At 40.3% G+C, this 19869-nt stretch overlaps 1 protein-coding gene across 1 annotated transcript; it reads left to right on the top strand.

The window, feature by feature from the left end:
* Window positions 1-13: 13 nt before the first annotated feature.
* Window positions 14-17955, top strand: LOC133990854 (polyamine-transporting ATPase 13A3-like). Its single transcript, XM_062429261.1, has 32 exons — window positions 14-113; window positions 859-1032; window positions 1184-1363; window positions 1536-1606; window positions 1765-1848; window positions 1991-2060; window positions 2182-2316; window positions 2545-2617; window positions 2900-3031; window positions 3546-3713; window positions 5161-5318; window positions 5428-5616; window positions 7411-7472; window positions 7926-8076; window positions 8369-8491; window positions 8607-8624; window positions 8741-8891; window positions 9028-9148; window positions 10535-10659; window positions 10821-10984; window positions 11510-11641; window positions 11743-11822; window positions 11946-11988; window positions 12385-12494; window positions 13016-13112; window positions 13607-13679; window positions 13814-13991; window positions 14518-14699; window positions 15040-15128; window positions 15340-15420; window positions 15682-15777; window positions 16401-17955. Exons 1-32 carry the CDS (start codon window positions 15-17, stop codon window positions 16581-16583), a joined length of 3792 nt encoding a protein of 1263 aa, XP_062285245.1. The 5' UTR covers window position 14; the 3' UTR covers window positions 16584-17955.
* The last annotated feature ends 1914 nt before the right edge of the window (window positions 17956-19869 follow it).

The raw sequence follows: 19869 nt of genomic DNA, 5'->3' as shown, positions 1-19869 counted from the left end.
AAACATAGTGCATCATGTGTTCTGTCTTTTTTTTTCTTTGTAGTTGTTGCACGTCAGACAGTATGACGACCAGAGAGGTGAAGATGATCAACCAGGGCCTGGAGGATGAAATGGTAAATATCACTTCTCATTTCAGCGCTACCCTTCCTTCTGCTGGAGAATTTATCATCACTTTTTTTTTTCTTCTTCTCTTTAGTCAATCACCAACACAAGTTGTTTTGTATTGAGATAATTTGAGAAAAATCAGTTTGGGCTGATTTGATTTGGCTTGGAAAGAGGTCGGCCGCATGCAAGCGTAATGAAGTTGTTTGGAGGGAAATGGGAGATGAGATGTTGATTAACTATATTATTATGTATTATTATGCAATGTGAGCACAGAAGAAGAGCATAGACACTGAAAATAACACATCCTTTCAATTATATGTGATGGTTCAGTATTCAACTTACACAAGTATGATGTGGAAACTTGAATTATTTTTGCATATTGATTGAATTGTGAATTTTTCCATTCCAACAACGGCATACATATACATTTGAAGTTTCTTAATGAGGTAATTGTACTTTTTTTTAAAGGAAAATAAAATACTATTATTTCAAGCAGTTTAAAAAAAAATACATCTTACAAAATTTATGGAGTGGATCTTTAATTGTTCTTTCTGTTCTGTTTTTGGAATAGTAGATAATCAAATTTAAAAAGTAGCATTAAAGTTTAGACTTACTGGAATGGTGCTGATGTAAGAGAAAAAACATTGTCACAATGACATTCCGTTTTGTTTTTTTTACTACCTTCAGTATCGCATCACTCAGCTGTGTGTTCGTCTCATCCTCCAGTCTCTTCATGTGTGTGTATCTATGCAGGAGGTGTGGGGGTACCGGCCCTGCCTGTGGAAGATGATCCTGGTGGGTATCGGCTCTGTTTGCTCCTGTGGTCTCCTGCTACTGCTACTGTACTGGCTGCCCGAGTGGGGCGTCAAAGGCACCTGTACACACACCTCGCTGAGAGAAGCACACACACTTCTGCTCAGGACAACGGTAGAGAAACAGCTGTACACTCAATTGCTGCACACAAATCATCCTGATACTTGTTACATTCTTTGGCACGCCCACACAGTAATATTACATAATAAATGATAAATTCTGTCCAGGGGGGAAAAAAATAAAAATCTTTATGTTGTTCTCGCAGGATGAGTTCAAGCAGTGGTTTCGGGCCAAAGTACACATGATGTCTGCTCCAGGGAAGACACCCTTTGACAGTTTGGATCTGCAGTCTACGACTCAGTTACCAAATGGAGATGGAGACCACAGCGTCAGTGCTGTAGATGAAGAGCACCATGGGAAATTTGCATATACACAGCCTGTTGAGGTATGTTAGTGGCTAACTGGTTTTTTATCCTCATGTCAAGTCCAGATGAATTTTCTGATCTGAGTTAAGCCATGCAATTTAAGTTTAAAGTCTAGATCAGTGATGGGCTTATTTTGAATCACTCTGTATTCAGTCAGCACCTGACTTACTCGTCTCCTCTCCTCTTCTATAGATCAACTACTTCAACCACCACAGCACTATATACTACTGGAATGATGTTATTCACAACTTTGAACTGTATAAGTAAGAGTTCCGCTTGGAAAACGCTGTGCTTTTAACTGTCTGTTATTCAAAAATGTATTCATCATTTGTATCATTTCTGTTAATGTGACCAGAATGTGTGGTACAGTTTGCATCTGTCTGTTGCTCAGAGTAGAAATAAATGTGTGTGAACTTTCTAGAGGCTTGGAGGATGTGAAGGTGAGCTGTGCTAACATCCACTCTGACCACAGCATAGGACTTTCTAAAACACTGGAGGACTACAGGTGCGCACGTGCTATTGTTTCCTTATTTCACTCACTTATTTACGAAACTAAGCTTTTCAAATTAATGACGGAGGGAGTGCCAGGTCATGCAAGCTGCAGTAAGGTGTTGAGTCTCGTGATGCTTCAAATTCATTTCCAACAGGAGGTTGTTTTTTGGGGAGAATGAGATCGCAGTAAGGGTGCCATCTTTATTCAAGCTTCTCATAAAGGAGGTGAGTGTTGAACTCTTCTTGCGATATCAGTTTTGACACCATTTCTCTTAGCATGTCAATAATATCATCATTGCTCTCTTTTAAGCATTCAACACTATGTTTCTTTCTCTTCCTCCATCAGGTGTTGAATCCTTTCTACATCTTCCAGCTCTTCAGTGTGATCTTGTGGAGTGTGGAGGACTACTACTATTATGCTACAGCCATAGTTTTCATGTCTGTCATTTCAATAGCTACCTCACTGTATACGATTAAAAAGGTGAGTCATTTGTGATCCCAGAAAAAAAAAGTGAAGTGAAGAGAGATGTAGTTGGCATGGCAAGAGGAGATGCAAAAAACCTAATGGCAGCTTTTGGTGTAATTCTCTTCCCCTGATTGTCTTTATTCCACCTGTTGAAATGAAAATGGCCATTTTGTGCTGTCCTGTGATATTTTGGCGTGTGTTTCCAGGTGTATTTTTCTCACTTTTTGTGTTTTTACATTCCAGCAATATGTGATGCTACATGACATGGTGGCAGCACACAGCGTGGTTCGTGTTTCAGTGTGCAGAGGCGATAAAGGCATGTTTTCGCTTTTGATCATAATGCAGAAGACTGTATTCTATATTATTAAGTTATGACATGTGTGTAGAGAAAATAGTATTAGAATAGAATAGATGCTTTATTGATATTGACCTGGTTACATTTGCATATTGTTTTTGCTTAGAGCTTCAGAAGGCAGTCATATTATTAAACTGTCCCTCTATATTTCAGTCAGTATGAGATGAATTGGATTATTGATTGCTGCAGTGATGGTTTGTATGATATTGTTGTCAGCGTCCTCTTTCTTGGTCTTGAAAACAGATGTTGAACAGGCCATGTCGACCGAGCTTGTGCCTGGTGATGTCATTGTTATTCCAGGAAATGGGATGATCATGCCCTGCGACGCTGTGCTCGTCCGCGGAACCTGCATCGTCAACGAGAGCATGTTGACAGGTTGTATTTCCACCTTAAACTTTACAGCAAGCAGTTTGAGTTCTCTGACAGACACGTTTTTTGTCAAACTTCTACTGGATCAATAATGAATTTTCATGCTTAACTGTTTTTATTGTTGTTTTTTAAAATCTAAATAACAGTTTGGATTTTTATTATAGCAACATTACAGACTGAATAACATAATTTACTGAATCCCTGTCAATGAAGATATTTTATGAGAAGTGTTAATGGAGTGTTGAGTTGAGATGAATTAGTCACAGTAAAGTTAGATAGGTCAAGCTGTTCCAAATGCAGACTGATCATACTATGTCGTCCAATCCTCAGAAGTTTGTACTCCAAAGTCAAACTTACCAAATCCAAACTAGAAAGTATGCAAGTCCAAAATGTGTGTACTTGGTGTTGAGAAAGACCCTGTGCTGTGTTGGCTTCAGTCAAAGCCCTCCAGCGTTTCATACAGGGTCTAGCCATATACTAGGTTTTGACCCAGTCTCGTTTATTCTTCCTTTATGTTCAGGGGAGAGCGTGCCAGTTACTAAGACCAGTCTGCCCAGTTCAGGTGAGGAGGGGACCATGACCTACAATATGGAGGAGCATAAGAGACACACCCTGTTCTGTGGTACACACGTTATTCAGACCCGATTCTACGCTGGTGAACTGGTGAAGGCTGTCGTGGTCAGAACAGGTGAGGGAGTGGGAATGACACCTGGTTGTGTTGTTACTGAAAATAATATTGACTGTTAAGCTGTAGCGTACAGACTCGTCACCCACTGGGTTCCACATATTCAGCCACTACATAGGCTTCACAGGCTCCATGACCAGGGTCCCCGCAGATCCTTAAATAGTCTTAAAATATCTTAAATTTAGTTTTTGATATTCAAGGTCTAAAAATGTCTGGAATTGTATGATTTAAGGCATTACATTTGCAAAATAATCAGCAGTTGGAACTACAATGAATCTAACTATTAATTGCAGTCCTATATAAATGACTTCAAAATGAGCTCCATTTCAACCCACTACAATAGTAAAATCCTGCTTTTGCATTATTATATGTCTTATAATATATTATGTTTGAGTGCAACAGTCACATGTGACACTTTAATGCATTGAGTGCTTACTTGAAAAACTTGAAAAGAGGTATTAAAAAGGTCTTAAAAGTCCATGACACCATCGGATCATCAGGCTCCATTTTATACTGGTTCTCCTACTGTACCTCAGACACAGAAGCTTCTTTGTGGCCATTCACAGTTTTCAATCTCAAGAGTTCCAAATTCTCTCTGGAGTCCCACAGGGGTCAATCCCTGGCCCACTACTTTTTAATCCATACATGATCCCATTTTGTAATATCATTATGAATCGTAACCTATCCTATCATTCATACGCAGACAACACACTCTATATCTCTCTTTCTCCCAGTAACTTTAGCCCAATTGACATCCTGATCAAATGCATTTACAGACCTAGATTATTGGATGGCATTATTACTATAGGAAAAGAATGCAGTTAGAAAAGTAATTGGGTAATATTGAACTTGAAGAAATCTGTGATAAACACTGCTCACACAGCGGAACAGCAGCTGTGGGGAATAGTGGGTAGCACTGAGTGAGAAAAAAACAGAACTCAAGGCCGAGAATGATGTAATCCAAAAGGCTCCTAGAGACCAAAACACCTGCATGCATAGAGTGAATGGGGAGAATGGAGCAGGCGCAAAAAGTGGCTGGGGGCATCTTCAGGACAGGTGCCAAGAAAATGAGATCATGTTGGGTTGGAAGAAGCTGATTGGTTGAAACTCACTCCACAGTGGGAGGGGGGTTGAAACGTTTTGCAAGGGTCAGCAATATAGACAGCATAAAAGGGGACCCAGATTTTTAGTTCTTTGTGTCATTTATACATAGATTCTGTCTGTGTATGTTGGCTCCGGGTTTTGCTGTCGACAATAAAACTCTAACTGCATTCAGTTGGACGACTCCTGGTGATTTTTGATTGAATTTTTTTGGAACTTCAACATTTTTTGAACAAAGATAGCTTTTTAAATGTTAATGTTGAGTTTCTTTGCAATGAAATGTGCTCTACAAATAAAGCTGCCATGCCTTGCTTTATGTGAAACATTCAATATTTCCATGTTCCCACAGGCTTTAGTACAGAGAAAGGCCAGCTTGTGCGCTCCATCCTCTACCCCAAACCCACAGACTTCAAACTGTACCGTGATGCTTATCTGTTCCTCCTGTGTCTGGTTGGGGTGGCAGGGATTGGATTTATTTACACTATCGTCCTCAGCATCATGAACAAGGTATCATTTCTCAAAGCAAGACCATTTTAAATCTTATTTTAGAAGGATTTCTTTTGGCTGTTTCTCTCAGATATTTAGTGTCTAACTTATTCTTCTCAATCCCATCCAGGTTCCAGCTCAAACCATCATCATTGAATCTCTGGACATCATCACCATCACCGTGCCCCCAGCCTTACCAGCAGCCATGACAGCTGGTATTGTGTATGCGCAGCGGCGTCTGAAGAGAGTCGGCATCTTTTGCATCAGTCCTCAGAGGATCAACATGTGTGGTCAACTTAACATGGTTTGCTTTGACAAGGTATTGTAATTCACAGCTGTGAGTTCATAACATTTGTTTTTGCTACTTAGGAATTTAAGAAATACAATTTATAAAGTGGAATTTCAGGGTGTGTATTCTTCAAGCGTCATTTCACAGAACTATGCTTGACTTGGACTAAATAAAATCCTGACTCAGAATGTGTGAAAATTAGTTATGAAGCATCCAAACCCACTTCCAGATCAAGAACAAGTTCTTGTTTGACTTAATTTCATGGTTTTACCACAGTCAAAACCATTAAATGAAGCAGTTCTGTGAATCTCTTCCCATGTGTTAAAAATATGTAAAAGCTATAGTACTGGTTTACTTGGAAAACATCCAAATCTATAGTTCCAGCAATGATACACTTAAGTTATCCATGACTCCGAAATATCAGAGGAAGCTGCCCAAAGCATTAAATGTTCTTTTCATTATATCATGTTTTAGTGAGCAGGGAGTTAAGTTGGATTTTGTTACAGCAATAAGAGCAAAATGTTGAAATGTTTGGCTGACATAAAAACATCAAAAATTAAGTTGTAACAATTTCTATTTAGTTAATAATTTAAATAAATTTTAGCCATAATGTCGGTTGGTTGGTTGGTCCACCATTTTGGTCCAGACTGAAATATGTCAACAACTATTGGATGGATAGCCATTCATGTTCCACGGCAGATGAAGTTTACTGATCTAGGTGATTCCCTGACTTGTGCTCAGCGCCAATACTATACCTTTAAAACAATTCCCATCAGCCTCAACTGGACTTTGTGTTAAGTGCTAATTACCTAATGCTAACATGCTAACATGTTAAAACAAAGCAAACTCAAAATTCTTGAGAAATCCTGAAATTTAGATAATGTCGCAGTAAACATTTAAATGTTTTCACTCATATGAGCAGCTGACACACGTGTTTTATAATAATTGGAAAAGGAAAAAAAGTTTCTGAACTGACATGTTTGGTTGTCAGGCAATCTGAGCTTTCACAGTCCAATGCTTGGAATTATTCTGATATGACATGAACGCAACATCAACCTCATGAACTCAGTGCACTGTCAGTGTCAGTTTATTTGGATCACAGGAGGGGCTGATTTTTTGTAATAGAGACTAAGTTTCGTTGGTGGAAAACGCTCCAAATGGTACAAAAAGTAGCCAAAATGATCAGATAGATAGATGATAGATGATAGATGATAGATGTAAACTTTATTCATCCTCTTGGGGAAATTTAGGAAATGCTAGAGAAATTTCTACCCACCACGTTAAATATAAAGTAGTCCAGCCAACACTGCTGGAAACGTGTGATAGGCATTCTTCATTATTTTATGACATTTTGTAGAGCCAATGGTTAACAGAGAATGTAATCTGAAGATTAATTTGTAATGAAATGAATCATTAATCTCAGCCCTAAATCAAAGTTTAGGTGTGTAATTGTTCAGATTATTGGCTGTGTGGGATCTGAATCCAAACACATCTCCAAAGTCTTTACAGCCTGAATGTGTTGTCTTAACTTGTCTATAAATTGCTGACACAGTTGATTTATTTTATTGTCAGGCTATAAATACAGTATGTGTGCATGCTGTAGCATTAACATGTCAGAACTGAACCCTCTTTGTTTCCTGGTATAGATTAATAAAAGATGTCTAACAAGTTCATTAAATCCTTTTAGCTTTATGGTTTAAAAATAGGAGAACTTCGCTCCCTTTAATAGTTTCGGGCTATTAGAGTTGCTTTCCTGCTCTGAGGTGTAATTAATACGACCAGAGTCTTCATGTGCATTGTTAATGGTCTGTATTTTTCCTTCAGACTGGTACTCTCACAGAGGATGGTTTGGATCTATGGGGTATTCAGAGAGCAGAAAATGGCAGGTAGGCACTCCCTAAACATTTGTATTTCAGATCATTTCTATAAAAAGCTCATTTTTAGCCACATGGACCTTTTATTTTTTTCAGGACATCTAATAGTCTTTTAATAAAAGTGATGTGTCGCAGTGAAGAGACATGACAACTACAAATACACAAAAAAACTGCAACAACTGGAGAGAAAATTATAATCACCAAGGTTTAAATTTCCAAGGGGTTTGTTTCCGTAAAGGAATATAAAAGCACTGTCATGTTGTCTGGAGGTGCATTCATCATATATCCCCAGTGGATGTTTTGATTCTTGGAAAATTGATTATTTTTTGTCTGATTTCATTAGTAACCACATAGGCACTTATACAACTATATATTTAAAGCAGGATCATAATTATTGTTGGCAATTTGCTCCTCTCATACTCAGACAGTCCACTTGTTGAGTTAGTTCCTCCCTCTTCATTATAGCTTTTGTCCTCCGGAGTCTGAGGCAACTAAAGAGAGTCTGGTGAACACTGCATTTGTGGCATGCATGGCCGCCTGCCACTCACTGACCAAGATAGAGGGCGAACTCTCCGGAGATCCTTTAGACCTCAAGATGTTCAGCGCCACCGGCTGGGTAAGGAACAGTGATCACTGTCTACATCCAACATGATTAGACACAGGCACCTTAAGCCAGCATGGATACCAGTCTGTACATGAATTATGCAGCACCATGCTTGTCGCCTTGGCAGAGCAAGCTCCCCCTTGGCTAATATGGTCAAAGTGTGGTATCGTGGAGACTCTTAAAAGGCAGAAAATGCCTCTGGGACTGAAGCTCAGTTTCTGTTGCACCAGACACAGTGTACTAAAGCAAATAAACTCAATATATTTTTAAGATGTTACAATATATCTTTTTGATATTTATTCAGATCCTGGAGGAGCCCACAGAAGAAGAGACTGCACTCCACAATCCGATAATGCCAACTGTTGTGCGACCTCCGAAGCAAGTCAACCCTGAAGCCAATCAGAACAATCCTCTAACTCAGAATCTGGTACAGAGGCTCTCCATGTCACTATTTACTGATCAGTGCATTTGATTATGCTTGTGAATTTGTATATTTTCAAGAATTAAGTTATTAAGTTATTTAATCCTTCTTCTTTGTGCAGGAGCTGTCTGAATTATCTGTAAGTTGTCTCTTTTTTTTTTTCTTTTGCATTTCTCTTCCGAAAAAACATAATTCTTCAGGTCAAAATGTGAAAGAAAAACTGATTTGAAAGTTGAGTTGACTTTTGCTCCCCAGTCCTGTGAGATTGGGATTGTACGCCAGTTCCCGTTCTCCTCAGCGCTGCAGAGAATGAGTGTGGTGGTCAGGAAGCTGGGGGAAAAACACATGGATGCCTACCTGAAAGGGGCACCAGAGATTGTGGCCAGCCTCTGCAAACAGCACACAGGTCAGACGCTCTTTACCTGCATGTTAACGGGTTGGGAAGGATATTTCCTGCCTATAAAATAAAGGATGCATTCGGCTGATAAAGGCCAGACCGGCTAACCTAACAGCTGACCTCTGTTGTGTTTGATTCCCGTCAGTCCCGCAGAGTTTTACAGAAACCCTGGAGACCTACACCAGGCAGGGATTCAGGGTTATTGCCCTGGCACATCGACAACTGGAGTCCAAACTCTCTTGGCACAAAGTCCAGAGCCTTAGCAGGTACGCCTCCCTCCGCAGATAAAACTGTTGCACTGTTGCACTATTACACGTCATGTCAGTACGCGTGAGAATAAAAACATCTTGTCCTGGAATGTGGTGAATCCTTAAAAGAATGTAATTGCTCATGTAACTTGTGTTTTCCCATTTTAAAGTTTGGAGGACTTAGTTCTGCTGATAACAGGACAAACATAGATCATATGACATAAAGTTCAAATATTTGCAGTCCTGCTACAACACAGTGTGAGAGCAGAAAATGTTCCAGCTTTGTAAATCATGAGCAAATATCATGTTTTGGTGTCAGGCCCTCAGAATGAACCTGTAAGCTAGTTGCTAGACAACAACATAAAACAGGGTGAAATCCATCAACAAAAGAGACACTAAACTCATAGCCTACATTTTTCCACCCACAGTATCTTCTGTGTCATAAAGCAACGCAGCCACACTATACTTTATATAGTGCAGCACCCACAGAAGATACACTGAAAAGGTCAAAAGTTTGGGTTTGGGAGGATCTCCCCAACAAAAAAAAAAACCTTTCTCTTTCAGCTGCTCCCATTAGGGGTCGCCACAGCAGGGCTTCCTGTCCTCTGCAACTTCCTCTATCATATCAACCACCTGCATGTCTTCCCTCACCATATCCATACACCTCCTTTTTTGCCTTCCTCTTTCCCTCTTGCCTAGCAGCTCCATGTTCAGCATCCTTCTCCCAACATAACCAGAATCTCTCCTCCCCACACATCCGAACCATCTCAATCTAGCCTCTCTCACTTTGGCGCCAAACCGTCCAAACTGAGCTGTCACTCTAATATATGTATTCTTTCTTCTTTTCAACCTTTTCAGTCCCAAATAAAATCTTAGCATCTTCAATTTTGTCACCTCTAGCGCCACCTCCTATCAACAACAAAAATTCATCAACAATTATCTTATAGCATTTAGAATGCTTCAGTGAATGATCAGCTTTTTGAAATAAATAGAATAAAAAATACAAAGATCTGAAACCAGTGTAGTTGAAACACTGGGTCCAATTTGGGTTAAGAGGGGTGACTGTGATTATAGACCCACTCAACACTACTTTGGCTAGATTTACAAACCCACATGATCACTGGATTGAAATCAACAAATTCCTGTCGGCCTCTGGATGTTTGTCTGATAAATGTAGGAAATCATTTACTAAAGAGGACCAGGCAGATTAGAATGAAGGCAGGATGTCAAAAAAAGTGAAATACAACCAATGAGCATTACACATTTACGATGTCTTATAGGCAGAAATTGTGCTTGTCATTGTTTCACCCTCTGAACTCAAGTGACTTGAAACATATTTGAGTATTTGTGATGAGCGAATGGTGGTGAAACGCTGAGATGTAGGTTGTGATCTGTGTCTTTCAGGGACCTGATAGAGACCAACGTGGAGTTCCTCGGCTTGATCATCATGCAGAACAAAATAAAAGAAGAGACTGCTGGGGTTTTAAGTGACTTGCGACAAGCTAACATTCGCACTTTAATGGTTACAGGTAACCCAGTATAGTGAATTCTCTCACTTACTTCACTCGTTTTCTCTGTCCTTATAGCAATAAAGTCTTCTGTTAATGACTAAAATCATGTTTTTTTGTGTAGACGCAGCGCATTCCTCCTTCCTCTTCACTCTGTCTTGATTTATTTATGTTTTTGTTAGGTGACAACATGCTGACGGCGATATCGGTGGCTCGAGACTGCGGGATGGTCCGTCCAGATGAAAAAGTCATTATAGCAGATGCTGTCCCGCCAAAGGATTTCAACCCTGCTTGCATCACGTGGCATTATGCTGAAAACCCTGATCAGAACGTCAAAGACACTCAGGTAAGACAGAAAAATCACAGGTTGTGTCTTCATTGGACAGACCTTTTGTAACCCACCATCAATCAGGGATAGAGACTTTGTTGGCTTTGTTGTTTGTTGGAAATGTAGTCTATGCTCTTTCCCATAATCTACTCTCTTGGTACAGACACTGTGTATCTGGTACACTGTGGTTCGATTTCTTCAGTTCTGCTCTCTGAACATCTGCAGATACTCATATGATGTCATCATCCGTCTTATCGGACCTTGTATTTGGGTCTGTTTCCTGCCTGTTGCTGTTTTAGAGAGTGTTATCACTCCTTCTAAACTGCTCTGCATTTTGTTGCACAGAAGACCTGCATGTTCAGGCGTTTCGCAGTTGTTTCTGACACTCAAGTTCAGTTTGAAATGTTTTCAAATGTCTGAAGGAAGAAAAACTGCAGTGTTAAAAGAAACAGTTCACAGGAAGGTGTCTGAAACTTTAAAGTTTAGCGTTCTAGTTAAATCTGTTTAATTGTTTTACTCGTATGTCTGTCCTGTCATGTTCAGACTGTGGAGATCAGTCTGGAGGAAGGGGTGTATGTCGATCAGCTGCCTCAGCCAGACCAAGACTATCACTTTGCTGTGACTGGCCGAGCCTTTACCGTTATCACTGAGCACTTCCCTCAACTAGTCCAGAAGGTAAAAAGATAAACAGGTGAAGCTTAAGATGATTTCTGTGTGGCTTCATGTTGACTAGATGTTCCTGTAATCCTTTGTCTCTCCACATGGGGGCACTGCAGCTCGCACTTCGAGGCACCGTGTTCGCTCGCATGGCTCCTGACCAGAAGACACAGCTGGTGGAAGTCCTGCAGAGCATAGAGTGAGCATCCCATCTAGTTGTTGACTTAAGTTTTAGTTTACTTGATGAGCTGTGATTCATTTCACAATGATTTCATAACATCTGCAGCATTTGTTTCATTCGCCCAATTTGTTTGCCTTTCAGTTACATTGTTGGGATGTGTGGTGATGGTGCTAATGACTGTGGAGTAAGTATTGACAAAGATTTATTTACATGTGCAGATCACAGTAGTTTCTATGTGATCTGTGCCAGATTTTAGCGAGAGAGATCAGCTCATTCTGTGCCAAGTGGAAACAAATCATACCACAAATAAATACCTGTGTGTCTGTTCATAGTGGCAATTATGTCTGTTTGGGTGGGACATGTACTGAAATCCTTAATTCAAGTTTCTAAAGCCATCTATGTTGTGAGTAATAATACTGTTAAAGCTTTATAGTAATGAAGCTCTCTCTCTCTTTCTCTCTCTCTCTCTCTCTCTCTCTCTCTCTCTCTCTCTCTCTCTCTCTCTCTCTCTCTCTCTCTCTCTCTCTCTCTCTCTCTCTCTCTCTCTCTCTCTCTCCCTCTCTCTCTCTCTCTCTATCAGGCTCTGAAGAGAGCTCACAGTGGGATCTCTCTGTCTGAGCTGGAGGCCTCTGTAGCTTCTCCCTTCACCTCCTCCACCTCAAACATCTCCTGTGTCCCAAATCTCATCAGGTAGCCGCTCAGTGTGATACTTAAACTCTATGTAACATGATATCCGTGGTGGTTGTGGGAGTTTCGGAAGTTTTGAAAAGTGTGCTCCAGAGAGGAAAATCAAGACGTGTGCATTGATGAGTCACTGAAGAACAGATCATTTTACATGGCAGAAATAATCCATAAATACTCAACTTGTTTTTAATGATTATTTGCCTGATTCTCCAGTAGGTAGTTCCATTTGTAACCAGTAGAGGGGTAAACATACACAGTGCAGGATTCACAATTTGATGCACTAACCCTAACTCACTCGAAATTTTGACTGAAAACTAATTTTGACAGTTCAAAAAAATATTTTCTCTGGAAATAAATATGCGTTCTCAGTTCATCCTTTTCAAATTTTTGCTACCAACTGAGTGAACAAACAGATGTTTCTGAGTTGCAAATAGTGAAATATTGTTTCCATATATTTACATTGTGATCACAGAAGTTAAATTTCAGCACGCTCTGGTTTGTTTCTGATTGTTTTTGACCTTCCACAGGGAGGGTCGAGCTGCCCTCATTACTTCATTCTGCGTGTTCAAGTTCATGGCTCTCTACAGCATCATCCAGTACCTCAGTGTCACCCTGCTCTACTCAGTAAACACACTTTGCTCTTTCTTGCTTGTACACTTAATATTATTCGAGTGGCTACGGATAAATTGGGATTTGAAGTGTATATGAAAAAGATTGAGAATTAGATGTTTGCATCTTTTATGTTTGATGACAACCAGCAGCCAAAGCAACATGAGCTCATCCTGTTATTGTCGTTGCTGATACGGTTCCCACATGATGTAAGGAGGGTTCATGAGCAGCGTAGACGTGAGAAGCAAGTAGAAGCAGGGCTGATTTTAAAAAGATGTAGGAGTTTTCCATTCAGTGAAACAAAGGCAGCGACCACAAAGTGACATGTCAGATGTCCATTGTTTTTTCTTCCTGGGAAAAGTGTGAGTGTAGGCTATCAGTTAGAAATAATGATATGACATATACAGAAATGAATGAGTTATCTGTCTATTTTAGATCAAAATTGAGTCGCCTGCTGCTGTGTGACTGTCGTGAATAGGTGTTGAATTTCTCATTAATCTCTTCTGTAGATTCTCAGCAACTTGGGAGACTTCCAGTTCCTCTTTATTGACATTGTCATCATTCTTATCATTGCCTTTACAAGTGAGTATCATGGAGACAAGCACTGCAAAGCTTTGATTGAAGTAAAAGCCAGGCTCATGATTTACAGAACTGACATACTGTAGATTGTTTGGAGATCAACTCACTGCCTGGTTTGTGTGTGTTTGTATCTTTAGTGAGTCTGAACCCGGCGTGGAAGGAGCTGGTGAACCAACGTCCCCCGTCCAGTCTGATCTCTGGCCCGCTTCTCTGCTCGGTTTTGACCCAGATCCTCACCTGCATGGTCTTCCAGGTCCTGGCTTTCCTCTTAGTACGACAGCAGAGCTGGTATGAGATATGGACGCCCCTCTCAGAGTGAGTAACATCTATTATTACCACAAAAAAAAGCTAAATGATTAAAACACTGATTTATCACTAATATGTCAAGGCAAGTTGTAAATGCTGTAGTCATGTACAGTCTTTTTTCTTTCCCTGTTCTCCAGTTTTGGCTTTTGCAGACTTCTGTGTTCTATTTTTAACACTGAGAAAATTTGAGCAAAATAATGGGTCAGCCAGGTGCACATGGCACTCTTGTCAAGCTGTGTGCTGATTGGCTGTACAATATGCTTGCTGGTTAGATGAATCCAGCAAAAAATAAATAATGTTGATAAGGATAAAAAATAGTGAATTTTAAACAAAATCTCTGAATTTTCTTTTGTTTTTAATTTTCTTCTTCTTGACAAAACACAACTTTGAAATGGGGATCAACCAGCCAGCCAGTCAAATGTTATTCTCACACTTTTTATAGAACATAGAAAATTATTTTTCTCCACATTGCTCATGTATTAAAATAGAAATGTCTATTTCCTCTCTTTATCTACTCTCCTCTCTTCTCCCACAGCGCCTGTAATGTTTCCAGCTCCGGTCCCCCTCACAGGCTCAATGTAACAACACCTCACGACCACAAAAACATCAAGAACTACGAAAACACCACCCTCTTCTACGTCTCCTCCTTCCAGTACTTGGCCGTGGCCATCATCTTCTCAAAGGGAAAACCCTTCAGACAACCGAGCTACAAAAACTGTAGGATTTATTTTGTTGAGTGATTGACGTGATGTGTGTGGAAAGAGATTAATGTCTTGATTAAGAGTTTGAATTTGTTGGGCACATTTTGAACTGCTGTGTTTTTTTTAAAAGTGCTAAAAAAAAAAAAAACATTTTACATACTCAAATTTAGAAGACATATTTTTTAGTCAGCTCATAAAAAAGTGAACATTATTACATTACAACATTATTTTTTTTATTTTATTTTTACAATTTTACACTAAATTTTCCAACTTAGTGAGGCAACACTAATCCCTTACCATACTTGTGTATGTGTGTGATGTGTTTCCACTAAATTTCAGTGTTTTTGTGTCATCAGGGCCGTTCATGCTGTCCGCCATCGCTCTGTATATTTTCCTCTTCCTCATCATGCTGAACCCTATTCCTGCCATTGACAGCTTCCTGGAGGTAAAACTTGTTTTTTCTGGATGATTTTGCACAGGTTGTTCTGAGTTATTGCAGTGCTTAACATGCTGACTTTAGACGTGAACAAAAGTAACATCAGAAAAGATCAAGAAAAGATGCTGTTTGGGAGAAGCAGTCGACATGTTGCATGAAACGATGGGAACCGTGTGTGTGGTTTATTCAGTGTGCATCCTGTTGCTCTGCCTCCCCTCAGATTGTGTGTGTTCCTCATGACTGGCGCATTACACTGGTCATCATTATCATAATGAATGCGGCCGTGTCTTTCATGCTGGAGGTACGCTTTAAAGACATCACACCCTACAAGCTCTCTGCTCTCTTTTAGTACATTTTAACAGATTTTTCTGATCTTTTTCATTTTAAAAAGCTGTGATTTGCATGCAGTGATTGTTACTACTGACTCGCAATAAATAACTTCCTAATGAATGAAATCCAAAAAAATCCAATGATTATTTCTGTGTTTTTGCTGCATTTCTGTGGCTGTAACTCAATCGTCATGATCAGCTGATTCTCAAGTTACCACTGAAATCTCTCGTAGATTTTGATCCTTGACATCATCTTGTGGAAGCTAGTTTTCAGAGACAATCGGGGGGTAAATCAGCTCACCAAGTCCCCCCCGGCTGACACACTTCAGGTTGGCAAGCTTTTCACTTCACTCACTTTTTTTTATTTTTGTATGATGTCACTGTCTAGATAGTGAAGCTTTTTCATTCTCTTGCTTCCTTGCTTAGTATTTTCCTCTGATGACATTTTACATGCTGTAAATGTATAAATGAATAATAAGTGTTACTATAAGCTACTTAATCTTAAACTTTACTCAACAGATCATCTTTCATTTGACTACATTTGTCAGATTGTTAGAGTTGAAAGTGTATTAAACACTGATGAATCCATAAACAGTCTTGCAAACCTGCAAGTTGCTGCACATTTGTCTTAAAACACTTGTAATGCTTAAAAATGTAAAATCAATGTTGCAGAAATTGGACGAATATTTATGCAATAATCGGTAGAATTTTAAACAATCACTTTCAAACAACCACATCATTAGAACTTCAAATTCTGTCCTCTTCAACTAACAATAGTCAATACAAAGAAAACGGTGTGATTCAGTTTGCAATTTGACAAAAGAATCAAAATAATTCAGATGTATTCACATAATTAGACTCATGTGTTTAGCAGATAGTGTGAAAATGTCTATATTGTCATTAACTAACTCTTTCTGTGTCCTACATTCACACTGAACGTATACTTTCTCAGATGGCCAATGACCGCTGGGCCTCGGCCTGCCTGTCCCGGTTGTTCTGTAGGAAAAACAAGCCCCCAAGTGTCCTCTACAAGCTTCTGGCCCTGGAGCTGCAGGACGATGCTGACTGGCCCCCCAGACCCTCCACTGTCACCTATGCCAGCGCTCCTCAGTCCCCCATTTCTGCCCCACTTTGACACCAGCGTAACCATCAACTGAACTGCACAGACTAAACCTTAAAACCCCCAACAAACATGTGTGCTGACTTAACTTGATCGAGCTCACAGAGGTGACGGATGGCGAGGCCTCGAACTACAACAACTGACTAACACTGTGAGCTGCTCAGACATGAAGTTCTCTTACATTTCATTCATTTCATCAAAATGGACAAATACTCTACGCCTGGATTTCACCTGTACTGCCACACCAACCTGCTGATACTTGAGCGAGAGGCCTCTGATAAGATGACTGGATGTCTTAGTAAGCACACTGTTGATGGAATTGGCATAGTTGAATTGGAATAATTTTTACTATATGACTTAATATGTTGAATGATTGACTCACTGAGGTGCGGACTGAACGACTGAACAAAAGGTCAGATACATTATACAGCTACAGTATTCAGTCAATGTGTGTATCTGCTGTTTTGCTCTGTTGGGGTCTAAAAGCACTGGATGAAAGTAAAAACACAGTCTTCCACTAACATTAGCTGCTGCTAAAATTTAAAAGTTTAAAGAACAATAATGGATGGTGGATTCAAAGAGAGTCTGTTTGCAAGTTTAGGAATGTGACTGGTACTGTTGTATTTCTAAGACAGAAAATGGTTTGCTATCTGATTCTTCCTGTGGAAGAGAGACAGAAATTTCTGTGGCCTTTAAAAAAAAAAAAAAAAAACATCAGTCCCCCCTGTGTGTGTGTGTGTGTGTGTGTGTGTGTGTGTGTGTGTGTGTGTGTGTGTGTGTGTGTGTGTGTGTGTGTGTGTGTGTGTGTGTGTGTGTGTGTGTGTGTGAGTGAGACCAACACAGAGGTTAATGAATAAGAGGCTCCAATTATAATTTCAGTTTCTCTCAGATGGATTGAAAAATGTTCTTTTACTCAAATTATTGCAAGGAATTAATCAGAAACACTAATTGCATCAGTTAAAATCACTAAGGTACTGTACATAACTGATCATTTTTGAATTAATCGATTGAAGCATTTACAATAATCGAAATTACTGAGACACTTGCTGCTGTGATAATTTTATAATAGTTGATTTTAACGTATGATTTTTATATATAATATTTTATGTAACTTTGTTTACAGCTGTTGCTATGTATATTTTTCTAGATTCAAAATGAAATAAATGTGAAAATATGTAAATTAGTCACCAAAATTTCCCCTTTATTGCAATTTTAAAAAATAGCTGTTTTTAAAGGGAATGTGTTCTTGAAAGTTGTAAAACAGCGTTTCTTTTTATTTTGTTATTTCTTCAAAGTGATAAAAAATGTTTCAGTGTGTGTCAACAAATATCTCTGTTGTTTGCTCTGCAGAACTCCCATTACATTTCCTAATAAATCTGTATATCAAGCCACTCTTGCGTGCTTCGTGGGGGGCTGACCTTGGTCACACTTTTTCAGCCAAGACTTACTGATCAATTATGGGCTTTCCCAGCCTCCTCGCTGCCTGGCATATGGGTGCTTAAAGGCGCGAGAGTGGAGGAGAAAGAGGGGTATCATTTCATGTGGAGATCAGGGCCTATAGGCAGTGAATGGGTGGATTTAGGGGGGACTGTGAATGAGGGATAGGGGGTCCTCGGTTGTACCAAAAAGAAAAGAATCTCCCACAGATCAGGGAAGAGCCTTTTTGGGAATATTCATGATGAGGATGAGGAGGCATCATGAATTCATGTGTGTCTCCAACTTGCACGGATCATCTTTTCGGTAAACACTGATGTGTACAGAGCCGGGATGTCTTGCTTTCGATCCGTGTTTGCGATGTAGTTTCGTGGATAGTGTTGCCTCTCCACAAAGCAATATGGGTTTTTGTGTACACTCTGCTGTATTCCTTTTGTATCGGTGGAGCAACAGATGGAGACTGGTGGAAAGACATAAAGAAGCTAAAACACACAGCCTTTCTTCCTCACAGCTAGCTACTCGGTGAAAAAGATTTTCTCAAGCTTGCGCTCAGACGTGTGCTATTTCAAACATTTTGGACTTCATCTCCTTTCTCTTTTGCCCATACGTTTTTTGTCTGAACTGTGTACTTTCAAGATTTGGGACTATGCACACAGTCTTTGTTTACTGTTTCTTTACTGACAATGGTTCCCACAGAGCAATCAGCCCCGCTCAGAATATGTTGTGAGTGGTGGCCACTGTAGCACACTTTTCTGCACCAGAGTTGTTATTTTAGGCAGTTATTCAAGGTAACATTTACACTTTAACTATAGATAAACACACATGCTTTAGCATATCTGTAGTTTGCAGGCAGACGCCAATCTGCTGCAGCTTCTCTAAAGGTTGCTGGATGCTCATACGGCCCTCGTCTTGATTAATAGTCAGGACACAAGGCCAACCTGATGCTCACTTACGGTTCGCTTCGTTTTACAGATGACACAAAAGCACCCACGTCTGGTAAAAGGTCTGTGACCCACCAGACGGTCACAAAGACCTTCTCCTCCCTCCTGTCCTCTAAGCATGGGCTCCTTCCCTGGGCCTTCATGGCATCCCTGTCCCTTTCCTTTATCAGTGCCTCCAGGCCTGAATGGGCTCTGTGGTTGGTCAATAAATTCAGTGATTCAGGGGGTGGACAGTTGCAGCCGTGTTAACGTTTGTTCACAGGCTTGTCGGAGGGACGGGCCCCGCCCCACGGCTCTTTGTCTCCCATGGTCCCTCAACAGGTTAGAAGTCAATGGAGGGCCTTGTGCGGAGGTGGCAGGGGCATGGATGGAGCCGCCTCTCACATGGCGTTCACACAGGGGGAGGACCAGCTCGGATCACTGTGACACTTGTTAGTGTGGGGCCACACAACATTGCTGGGCTGCTTCTCTCGCTCTCCCCGAGGGCCCGTGCGATATCCAGCACTTTAAACAAACTAATGGTTGAGGCTGCGGGGTTGCATTGGGGTAAGATGATCTGCTCTCAGAGGCCTGCGGAGCCCACACTGAAAAGAAGTTCACAAGTGTATCTTACAATCTCAGTTTACAGATTAGACCCACAATAAAATGAGGTCAGGCCTTCATTTGGTCTACTATCTGCAGTGAGGGTGAATCCAGTCTTTAAATTTGGCATAAGAATAGCACTGATGTATTTTTGCGGCTCCTGAAGGTGTTGCTGAGTTATAGCCGCTTTCTCGGGCTCAGCTGGGCTAAAGCATGGGAACAGCCACACTGGGAGAAAAGAGACACAGAGAGCCATAGATAGAGCAATGCACAAACAGAGGAGGGCTTTAGGAGACAGAAAGCAGGGGACAGAAAAAGACGCACAGAGACTGAAGAGGGACTTA

This window comes from Scomber scombrus, chromosome 11, assembly GCF_963691925.1.
Source record: "Scomber scombrus chromosome 11, fScoSco1.1, whole genome shotgun sequence".
Classification (NCBI taxonomy): Eukaryota; Metazoa; Chordata; class Actinopteri; order Scombriformes; family Scombridae; genus Scomber; species Scomber scombrus.
Note: the sequence above shows the minus strand (reverse complement) of the source record. Positions and strands in the feature narration are given on the sequence as shown.